Source organism: Cryptomeria japonica, chromosome 1 (genome assembly GCF_030272615.1).
Source record: "Cryptomeria japonica chromosome 1, Sugi_1.0, whole genome shotgun sequence".
Taxonomy (NCBI): domain Eukaryota; kingdom Viridiplantae; phylum Streptophyta; class Pinopsida; order Cupressales; family Cupressaceae; genus Cryptomeria; species Cryptomeria japonica.
In genome coordinates, this window is record NC_081405.1 from 305,920,548 (window position 1) to 305,932,785 (window position 12,238).

General features: G+C 38.4%; 1 protein-coding gene across 2 annotated transcripts in view; it reads right to left on the minus strand.

Moving 5' to 3' along the window:
• Positions 1-2,855: 2,855 nt before the first annotated feature.
• LOC131026902 (choline transporter protein 1) overlaps positions 2,856-12,238 on the minus strand; it is a 95,559-nt gene continuing 86,176 nt past the window's right edge. For both annotated transcript variants that reach the window (XM_057956914.2, XM_057956913.2), the window contains 4 exons: positions 4,334-4,690; positions 3,980-4,237; positions 3,627-3,854; positions 2,856-3,492 (listed from right to left, as the gene is read on the minus strand). In XM_057956914.2, the coding sequence (XP_057812897.2) occupies positions 3,307-3,492; positions 3,627-3,854; positions 3,980-4,237; positions 4,334-4,690 (1,029 nt within the window). In that variant the 3' untranslated portion in view covers positions 2,856-3,306. The remainder of the gene's footprint in view (positions 3,493-3,626; positions 3,855-3,979; positions 4,238-4,333; positions 4,691-12,238) is intronic.

The window sequence follows — 12,238 nt, forward strand, 5'->3', positions numbered from 1 at the left end:
CTTAGCCTCGTGACTTTATGGAAAAAATTTGTGTTCTTGTCTCTAGCTTGGAGCCAACTCTCTCTAGACTTTTGTTTCCAAAAGATCTCCTCTTTAGAAAGAATGTCCTCATACTCCGAGAGTCTATTATTGAAAAGGTGCAATTCCATTCTCTTTTGATGTGATTTCATTTTGAGAAGGTGTGATCTATTCAAAAAGAAAATGCAATGAAAATGTAGCAACAACTTGATATTTCATAAGTGCAATTTATGAGATAGAAGTGTGTTGTATAAAGACAGTCAAGGATATATATATACACTAGATTTATAGAGGGGCTATACATGAGAAAATTGTTTCAATATTAAGGATAAGATTATGAGGAATTTGCAGCAGATTTTAAAGATGGCATTGTTATCAATTTTATGGAAGTTTTATGATCGCCATTATAGCAGAATTTATAGGAGAAATTGATATTGAGGTTGGTGCCTCATAGTGGTGAAGTTGGTGATTCATATTAAGGTTGGTGCTTACAAAGTGCATATAGATAACATTAATATAAGCAATATTTTGTCGTTGTTTTCTCCCTTTATGCTTTCCACATAAATCTTATGTTCTTTTGTGTTTGTAATTGCTAGATCTTGCATGTGCGGTTGATTTATATTTATAAAGGATTGCTATTGTATTTAATCAAGTTTTAAAAAGTAAAATTTGTTTATATACTAATTCACATCCCCCCTCCATAGTATATTCATGGGCTCTTCATTTATGAAAACGCTATCAATAGCTGCACAGTTTAGATTGGCTCAACTAACCCATAGATGACAAAAGAGTTGAAAAAGCTATAGACATTATGATTAACTTCCTCTATTTTGGATTATGAAATGGATTATGATTAACTTCCTCTATTGAGATAGCTATAGACATTTTAGCTTCTATCCATTTCATAATCCAATTGTTCATAATGACTACTTTTACAATCACACACGTGAACCTTAAAATGACCCATAGATGACAAAAGAGTTGAAAAAGCTTCACCCACATGAACCTTCAACTGACCCATAGATGAACAATTGGATTGTGAAATGAATTATCACCCACTATGAACGAATGGATTATGAAACTTAATCAAAGTTGAATTGTTTTGCCATAAGAGTTCAGAAGGCCTCGTAGTTGAACTGCTTCTCTGGATTTAGCTGCACCTAGAAGGAGATTATCATCAGCAAATTGTTGATGGGTAGCTACAAAGTTTGTAGTGATCTTGATGCCTTCCAACTCCTTTCGAGAATACTTGTCTTTGATGGCTCTTCCCAATGCTTCCGCCATTATGATAAAAAGGAAATAAGATATCCGATCCCCTTAGAGGAAGGGAAGAAACCTTACGGTCTGCCATTAATAAGAATTGAGAACCTTGGGGTAGAAATACATTCAAAGATCCAATTAATCCATTGCTTACTAAAACCAAAGGCTTGCATGATCTTGCATAAGAAGAGCCAATCCACATTGTCACAGACTTTGAATGTCTACTTTCAATAGCATCCCTGGTCTTTTTGTGCTCTGAAGAGTGTGAATAGCCTCTTGAGGAACAATAACCCCATCAAAAATTGAACCACCTAGAACAAAGCCAATTTGCTCTTCTGATATAATGTTGTCCATTAGGGGTTTCATTTTGTTGGTCATAAAATCACCCAACCTAACTACTCTCTTTTTTCGGAATTAGGGCTGCAAAAGTATTATTAATTTCCTAGAGAATATTGCCCGACTTTCTTGAGGATTCTAATGCCATCGCTAGATCCGACCCAATAATGTGCCAACACTTTTTGAAGAAGCCAATGGGAAAGCCATTTGGCCCAAGGGCTTTGTCAGAGGGAAGTTGATTTAAAGCTATAGACACTTCCTCTGTTGAGATGCTTTGATGAAGTTTCATAATCCAATTGTTCATAATGACTACTTTTACAATCACCCACGTGAACCTTCAACTGACCCATAGATGACAAAAGAGTTGAAAAAGCTTCTATCCATTTCATAATCCAATTGTTCATAATGACTACTTTTACAATCACCCACGTGAACCTTGATGACAAGACAATTCTAAAGGTTAAGTTCTGGCAGTAATTAATATTTTTTATAGGGCTTGTAAAATGAGTAAACGTCTGACTCACGAGAATAGCATTCATATTTCCAACCTTGGCAAACCCTATAAGATCTGTTGGAGACAATAAATTACAATAGTATTTACATTTTGTATGCCATTTATACATCAAATCTATCTCTAAATGACAACTTGTCTGCGATATATCTACCCACTTGTCTGTGATATATCTACCCACTTGTTTACTGAGCGAAATCAGGCTGTAACTCAATATAACCCCAAAGCTGTAAATTCCATGATGCATTTGTTCCCTTCTTTGCTGGGAAAACTCAACAAAGCAACCTACAACATACCCCCTGATGTAAAATTTATTTCATCTGTTCAATTACTTAAACCAGGATTAGGAGAGCTTCAATATGCTGCATGAAAACAACTGTTGATCAGAACACCAAAGTAATGCAAAAACTAAATTGACTATAAAAACACTAAGAGCTTCCCTCAAAATCAATGATTAAAAATAACAACCAAACCCTCGGGTTCAATTAGTGTTTATCTCATAGTCAATCTGCAAACTGCTTTCACCCACCACCTAAGTCTACTTGGAAGTTTCTTTTAACTGATTAAAACATTGTATGCATGGCATTTCTTATTTCACTAGTGTAATGCAATATTATACATCTAAAACTAGAATCTGACCTGCTGACACAATTTCTATTTTGATATAATATTAATTACCTAAATAAATGCTTCAATTGAAACCAACAGTACTGATATAATGAGGAACAGGTTCAAATTAATCGCCATTGCTTCCATATAATTACTTATTTTGGATATAGGATTACACATTTGGACTGAAATTTACTGAGATTGAACTTAACTTTAAAAGATCTGGTTAGCAAAACACACTAGAACTAACAAAACCACCTAGTCCTACAATATACAGCTCGTGCCTCAAAGTCGAAACAAATGAGCTAATTTGAGGTAAGTACAGACACTCGTAATGAAGTGATAACATTTCCTTGAAAATGTTATGTGCTTCTCCCGATGTGTACTTGAGTAGCTAAGAGCATTTCTCTCAAAATGATCACCTTCCTAGGAAAGGGTCCATACTATTCTTGATCCTTCACACAAGTGGCCAATACACTAACTGAAGGCAAGCTATGACAAATCTCTGAAATTTGCTCAATTCTCATGAATTAATGAAATGCAATCCACTCCTTGTCTCATGACAATTCAACTCACTGTGTTAACCGTTGCATCTCACTGTGATTTCCCAATGTCTCTATAAGTAGAGGTGGTGCATATTGTGGCGTTCCTTGGTGCTCTTCAGCATCTTGGCAAAAGGATAGCATAATTGTATCAATGGTTGTTTCTACAACATTAAAAAAAAGAGAAGCAACAACATATCCAATGCCCCAACAAGCCTGCACACAAAAAGTCACGATGGAAATTTTGCCACTTCACCAAAATAAAGCTATATCAAAAAGTAAATAAATATATTTGTCAATATCCCAATAAGAAAAAAAAAATGACTGGCAGAAGTATGTTTCCAGCTTACCAGGACTGGAAACAATGGGGATGAGATCTTATCATGAGCAGACTTGTATGGGTGGGTGTCTAGCATAAGGAATGCAAACAGTGCACATGCAAGACTAACACATAGCTTGCCCAAAAACAGAATGACATCTCCGATGACATTAACTGTGCCTATCCTTAATATGTTGTTAATGATTAATCCAGTTGCCATTTCTGCAGCTGTACAGAAACCTTTCCCAGTAATAGCAATCTGCATAACACATTAAAGTTGTCGGTGATTCATAATTGCTGAAATTATGCATGTAATGTTCTTCATAAAAGGCTGAATGGTAAAAAGTAAAAACAGGTAGAGTTGGGGCAAATCTGCATTCTCACCATGATGTAAGCATTACGATTTACAAATTTTATGGTCCGCTCAATACAGCCTAAGCAGCACTGTCTGCAACACCATACTGTTTTTGTAATGAAGCCTTCCGATCCAGCTTCCACAAGTTTCAGCCGTCGCCGTACACACTCCAGTATGTAGCGGATTGACTCAATGGGTGCCACAACCAGTGAACCGAGTGCCACGGAACCAAGGTTATAGCGTAAAAGTCGATTTACTGAAGAAATAAGTGGAAGTAAAAGCATTTCCTGCAATATAATTTAAATGTTATCTCACTCCATGGATAAAGATTACAAAGTAAATCAAACGATCTAGAAACTTTGAAATAGGAAACTAAAGCTTACAGGGCTTTCACCACGTTCCCAGTAATAAGAAGCAACTGATCCAGCTATAACTGTGACTGAGCATGCCATTATAAATTGAGTGATCCAAAAACAACCAAACAGATGGTAAAGGATGGCGAGAGTAAGATGGTGTGTATAGTAAATACTGTAACCACAGCATCCATCACATTTAACCTTCCCAGCAAGAAGATCATATGCACAACAATTACCATTGCAGTCATTCTGTCGAATTTCACCTGCACTGAAAAGATATAATGCTACTCCAACCCAATACATATAAAATACTCCAAGAATAGCAAAAGGAAGAATCGGAAATATAATCATCATTCGTATTGCTCCAATGGCCTTTGAAGCTACCTGCCAAGCATTTGCCAAAAAATGTCAATCAGCTAATAATATTTAAGAATCAAAATAGAAATTTGAAAGCCTTCAAAGTAAAAATTAACTCAGGAATGATATGTGCAGTAGGTATTAGAAATTACATGTGGACTATAAATTAGTGACTACTAATCTCAAAATTGCTATATTTGAAGAGAACAATTGGCAAACACTCGAGGATACAGGACCATCAGATAGCAGTTACGAATAGCAGAAGTTGTTAGATAAGGCTCTTGCCAACACTTTCAGAGTTAATGTGGCATTTTAAGAGGAGCCCTTGATGCATAAAAAACACCTGTATCAGAAACCCTTCTTAAGTCACCACCTATCCTTTGCACCAAGTTGAATTAAGGAAGTCAGCTGTGCTAGGGAAAACAACATCAACTAAATTAAGTGGAACCAGTGTGGAAGATAGAGACCTAATTAAACCAAGAGGCTAACAGCCTTGAGAACACCTCAAACTGTAAAGTTGACAGTTAATTGCATGTTTTATTATAGGTGAACAACCCATGACCAGAGACAAGATGAACTATAAAAAAAACCTGGAAGATGTTGATGACATAATTGTTGAAACGGAAGTTGATAATCTCAAGATCTACATAATCCCAACCAGGTTACTGAGATGATACAACAAGAATGAAAGTTATTCTCTTCCCTTAGTACACCATAGAAATCTTTGTACACCATAGAAATCTTTGTACAAGCATCCACAATGACATGAAATGATGACACATAGAGAGTACCAATCTTACAACATCCCTTTAGATACTTGATCTAATGCCGAACCCATTATCTACACAAAGCGGATTGGATTTTATACATGAACTACAAGGTAGGACCCAAAATTAGTGGATCTTAAAGTAAATGGATAATTTACCAAGATACATGGAAAATGTACCTCATGAAGAACTAAACCAAGAAGTTGGGATTATTATAAGGTGAAATAGTATGCATCGAAACCCCCCCTTCATCCTGACTTGGCAGAGGTAAAGAAGATGATCGCAACAGCGAGCATTTGAAGAAGTTGAGAATTAAATGGAAAAGCTAGAGAAATCACTGGAGAAGCCTTGTACAGTTGTGTAAGTAATAAACACCTGGTGCAGCTAAAAGATGGAGAAACTTAAGGCACATTAATAGCCAAACAAATTGCTGGAGTACTCCACCATACATTTTTATAATGAGTACTCCTTTAACCATGCTCCTAGGCTTTCCTAGCTTATGTCCAGCTTCTACTCACTTCCACCCTCCACTGCTGCTGCCTTGTATGTGTTTTCTCTAATATTTTTTGGGAGGCAACCCTTGACTCCTTTCCCATACAATCCATCATTCAATTCCACACCATCTTAATGTGTTTTTCCCTACGAATCACTGGTTTACTGATGAGTGCAAATCCAAGCATCAAAGACTCCATTTTATCCTTGTTTGCTATCCTCCCTGTATTTTCACCACCTGTTGAGATTATTGTCGCCTCCTTCAGCATTAGAAACACGGATTTATTGCATCAAGGTGAAATCAGTTCCTCGTTGCCCTCCATCACTCCCCTAATATCTTCTAGCATACCTTCCTCCCATGGAAAAACCACACTACACGTATCACCCCACTTGCTTGGGCATCCTATCTTAAATCTCTTTATGAGATCCCTGATCAGCCTACTAATAGAGTGTATAAACTCAGTTTATACAAAAGGTTAGATCCATGGACGATTATGCTTCATCTTGTTGGAGGTATCCTTTTTGGCACTTGTTCTTCGGAAGAGATTGTTTCTTTTGGTCCCTCTGGATGTCAACATTTGTTCATTTTCTCTTCTAGTCTATCAACGTTTCTTTAGACACACCACCTCCTTCCAAATTACTCCTTACGTGCCCATCATCACCTTCTTCCCAAGAAAGAGGTTCTCAATCTATGTTCCACGAAGTCTTGGGACAAAGGGATGCATAGATGCTAGAATGCATCTTGGGGATGGGAGGACCAAGGGCCTAGATTGAGGGATGGTGGGAGGGCAGTAATAGGATAGTGGCTAGACAAAGTTTGGTAGAGGTATGGGGGTGAAACCCCCAACAAGGTTGAGGAGTAGCACCAGTTTTCACAATTTTATCACTATGTTTTTTGCAACACCAAGTCCTTATTATGTCTAACTAAATCTTTCATTCTAAAAAAATATATATTGTGATTGCTTTGAGTGTGGGTGGGGCCCATAAACCAGTAAAGTTAGGGGATTACTAACACAAACATCAAAACAAAATGATTCTAAAAAAAGCTCTTTCTAAATTAAATGACACAAGGGACACCTAGGCATTTCCAATGCATTTTAGAGATGCAACCAAAGTCCCTAAGCATACTAGGGACATCCCAGCATTCCCTTGCAATACCCATAACAAGGGAGCGTCCCAAAAATGTCCTCTTTGAAGAATTGGTCCTAGAAAAATCCTTTGATGGGTAATTGTGGTAGTGGAACAAGAAGGGGGCATTTCCCCAAAGTCAACATGTCCCAAGGACGTCTCAGTCTAGAAAATGGCTGGATTTTTTACGAAGACGTGTCCCCATGGAACATAGTGCTCAATCAATCAATTAGAGAGGACATATTCCACAATACATCCAAGTTACTTGGACCTTCCCTCTAAATTCTCTCATTTCCAAAATGGCTTTCTATGTTGAACACTTCTTTCAAGTTGCAAATGGGACCATTATTTAGCCCAACTATCTTCAACATCATTGGTCTCACAATTTGAAGACTCCCCTTGGCTAGTTGCAAGTGTTCTCCCATCAGTTTCAACTTGAGACTAACCACCATGTTTACAAAATGAACAAGCATGCGATCTTTGTCCTCTCCAAGAGGTGGTGATTGAGCATTTTATCTCTAAAGTCTAATCTATACAAAATTTGTGGGAGATACCAATGTTTATATAAAGATTTTGATGATTATCTACCCACTTTCTTCCACGACCCTAATCAGAAATGCTTGCGCCTTTTTCTTTGTGAGGTCACCATTTCCAAGCATAGATTTCTCTATAAAGGCGCTAGATCCATCAAATTGATTACTTACATCTTTCATCTTGTCATAGATGTTGGAGTCTTTGAGTGCCCTTTAAATACTATTGATTCATGTACAAATGGAGACACATTTGTCAGGTAGTGCTCAAATTTGTGGTCTACTATGCTAAGGCTCCTCATACCTCAACTCTCATTATAATGGTCATGGCTTCATCTCTTATCACAATCAAGGACCCTCTAACACCTCTCTTTCACAACACAAATTATGAGGACAAGCTCACATTATCAACTTATTTCCTATCACCAATAGTTCATTGACCTTAAGTGTAAGGGAGGTTCTATACAAAATCAATTACCTCCTATTTATTGTCCAACCCAACCACGTTAGCCCTAGCCTTTCCCCGATGAATTCTCAAAGTTTGCATCGATACACCTTCAATGGTTGATGATAACATGGTTGGGTCCTTCAACGCATTCTAGAATACACACACCTAATTCATGAAACCCAAGGGAAAACCACAATTTATGTGGCATCTAATTCATGAAACCCATAGTAAGGCAAACATGGACAAAAATTGCGCATTTTGAGTGGCAACCAAACTGGAAACTACACCAAACAAGGCAAAAGGAATTAGTAAAGCATGCCTAGAGCCAAACACATGAATTTCACACTTTGACAAGGGCGCAGCCATGTAAAATCAGCACCCAAAGTGACCAAACATGGGTAAAAATGCGGCCAGCATGATAGGTAAGAAAACTTGAGTGAATAATACAATTTTTCAATGGCAAGGTTCATAGAAAGGTGCACTTCAAGTAGCAAGTTATAATGTAAAACAAATCCAGCATATTATGAAGGAAAACATTAAAGAAATTTCACAATTTGGTTGGTAAGGCCAACAAAAAACTGCAATTCAAGTGGCAAATGAGGTCATGAAATTGCACCTAGAAGAAGTAAATGGTTAAGTAATATAGCATCATTTTTAAGTTGCTTAACCAACAATGAAGTGTACCAAACATGGCAGATGCCTTAGTGATCTTCGCATGCATAAAGAGGAGGTTTTTAACAGCGAAATGGCATACTTTTATGATGCCACTCCCACCGCAAACTTCACCTTTCTAAAACAAGTCATCCAAGGTAAGTATATGTGCCCAAGAATGTGTTCTAAAGTAAAAAATGCATCAAATCTCAGCCCTTACTTGATTAGGTGACCAGCTAAAAGAAAGAAAGCAGATGAAGGCTTATTTTAGGCCATTTTTGCCTCTTTCAAGGAGATAAGATTAGAGTTTTTAAAGAAAAGCTTGCAAGGTATATTTTATTATCATTTGAGCCCTAAGGCTACCTTTGAAAAGGCTATAAATATGTGCCTAAAACACATTGTAAAGAGATGATAGAATGCAAGACTAATGCTATAGAAATTGTCATTCAAAGGAGGAAATCAAGTCACTGTGTTAGTGTGTAGCAAAGGATGATGAATGTAAACCTGATGCTATAAAAACTGTTCAGCTATTATTGTTATTCCGATGCAGCCATAACCGGTAAAAACCCTCAAAGGAGTCAACCGGCTTATGCAGCCAGAGCCACGCCACAAAATCAACAAGAAAACACAACAAATTCACATAAACAGATCATAATAAAGCCTTAGAACTTCCGGCAATCATCATATTATCATCAAAGAACATTCCGTAATTAACCGGTTACATGCAAGCTTATACCCAGATACAATCCAACCAGGACTCTAAGAATCAAACGGATCACAATATGCGAATCTCAATCTTTATTCTCAATTCTACTTCCTCTGCCCCTACAAATGATTACATAATATCATATTTATACCCACCGGAACACATCCCGGTCGGCCTCATAAGATTACATTCACCAATGCAGGAAAATGAAACATGTAATTAGGTCGGCCCTAAAAATTAAATAAATATTTCCGGAAAATAACAACCAAGTGATGCGGTTCAGCAGGAAGGTCGGCCACATGCCAAAGAACATCGGACAAGACCCAAGATGGATCCACGCGACAAGAATCGTGCTGGTAATGAAGGAAAACCAACCGGTAAGCACAAGAACTATCTCGGAACCCAGAAACAGTCAACCGGAAGCGATAACTGACCGGAAAAGAACCCAAATGAACTAAAAATCTGGAATCAAGCACATGAAACTGCTAGGAAACCGAAAAATAAGAACTGCCATGAAGAACAAGCAACTACCGATACATACCGGTAAGAACACAAAAAACTACACAAAGGACTAAACAAGAACAAAACTGAAAGGAAATATTTTTGGTTGATGCAAGATTGCTCAACGACCGGGGATGCTCCTACATCAAACAACCCAGGTAGAAAAAGATGTTCCATGAGAGGCAACTCATGAACATCTAAAAGGATTCGGAATGAAGATCCCATGCTCATTTTTGATCCAAACATCTTCCTTATCTGCCAACCTCTGCTTTAGCTCCTCCGGTGACTCAACCGGCTTCTCTAACCTCTAACCCTCTTTGTTTCCCTTTCTTTGCTTCAGATCAGCACATTGTCTTTGTTTCTGCAACTCTAATTTGGTTTTGCCACAAGGCTTCATCCGATTTGTCACCATTAGCTCTTTGTCAACCGGTTCCATCTGTCCATCAAGCTCAACTGTCAAATCCTTCTACAAACTCATGTCGCCCTCCGGTTTAACCTCTACAACCGGTTCTATCAAATCTTTCTTCAAAACTTCTGGTGTGACCTCTACAACCGGTTCTATCAAACCTTCTGGTATAACCTCTGCCATTGGTTTCTCAATAGTGCAACTTCTTTCAAGACTCAGATTCTTCACCTCTTTCTCTTTCTCCTTCAAAGAAATCAATGTGAACTTTTGCCCATCCTTTTCAATAGTAACCAGGTTTCTTCTACAGTCATAAATAGCTCCTCTATCATACTGCCAAGGCTTTCCAAACAAGACATGACAAACACTCATAGACACAACATCACATGAAACCTCATTTCTAAAAGGCCCAATGTTGAAACTCACCAAACACTGCTCTGTTATCTCTATCTTTTGATCATCTTATAACTAACTTACCTCATAAGGACAAGGTTGCTTAAGCCTCTTCAACCCAAGCTTCACAACCATCTCCTCAAATACTAAATTATCAATACTTCCACTATCTACAATGACCTTGCAACACTTACCACTTGATTTGCACACAATCCGGAAAAGACTCTTCCTCTGAGTAGATCTGGTATCCTTTCTTCTAAACATAAGGGATTCTCCTTTCTCTGGTGCACAGTCAGATCCAGTACCATCCGGTTCTTCACTTGCCACACAACTTCTTGCCATTCCTTGCTTACATTCATAGGATCTATGTACGGTTTCTCCACACTAAAAAACATATGCCAAAAAATTCTCTACCAGTACTGCTGCTACCTTTCCTTGGTGTCTTTTGTTCTGATTCTTTACTCCACTTAGGTTTTGACTCCTCTTCTTCAACCGGTTTCTTCATACTATCACTCATCTTGAATTTCCCCTTTCCCTTATTTGGTTGTCTTCTTCTCACCTTCTCCTCATCCTTCAAAGCATACTAGTAAGCTTCTTCAACTGTAGAAACCTTCAACATACTCATCTCATCTTGAATGTTAAAAGCAAGTCCATTGATGTACCTCGCCACCTTTTCTCTGTCCATCTCTCTATGTCTAGATCTAATCACCACCTTGTAGAATTCCTCAGTATATTCCTTCACAGTCATGTTTCTCTGTTTCAGGTTCTGCAACTTCTTGAATAGTTCTAATTCATAGTCTCCTGGTATGAACTTGGCCTTCAATCTTGCAACCATCTGTCTCCTTCGGGTGATCTTCAATTCACCATTCTCCACTCTATCCTTCTGCAATTCTTTCCACCACAAGGCAGCATGCCCTTTCAACTTGGTCTGTGCCAACCGGACTCTCTATGGGTCCTTGACATCCTCAAACTCAAAGTAGTCCTCCAACCCAATCGATCAGATCCTCCAGGTTTAGTGTTCCGATAAAGTTGGAAACCTCAACTTTGTGAACTTTACTCGCTTGTGCCACCACTCTCAGGAATCTTTCCTCTCTTTCATCTTCTGATCCTTCAGCTTCTTCAAGCTCTTCACCGGCTTCATCATATTCATCCTCAGAATCAAGGTTTCTTTACAAACCAGCCAAAGCATTTCGGATTTCATTCCTTACTTCATTCTTGAAGTCTTCCATCATCTGCTCTACCCTCCGGAGGTTTGTCCTCCTCGACGGCATCTCTTCTTCCACTCCGGTGAACTGCCTCAACTCGGCAATCTAACTACCGGTTTCAATTGCCTCCCCTCGGCGATCTATTTGACAAACGTGCAGTCTGCCTCCAATCGGCGATCTGTCCACCTCAAGGAATGCCTCAATGTTCGCAAACGATTCTTCCACCAACCGGTCCATAACCGGCTCTGATACCACTTGATGCAGCCATAACCGGTAAAAACCCTCAAAGGAGTCAACCGGCTTATGCAGCCAGAGCCACGCCACAAAATCAATACGAAAACACAACAAATT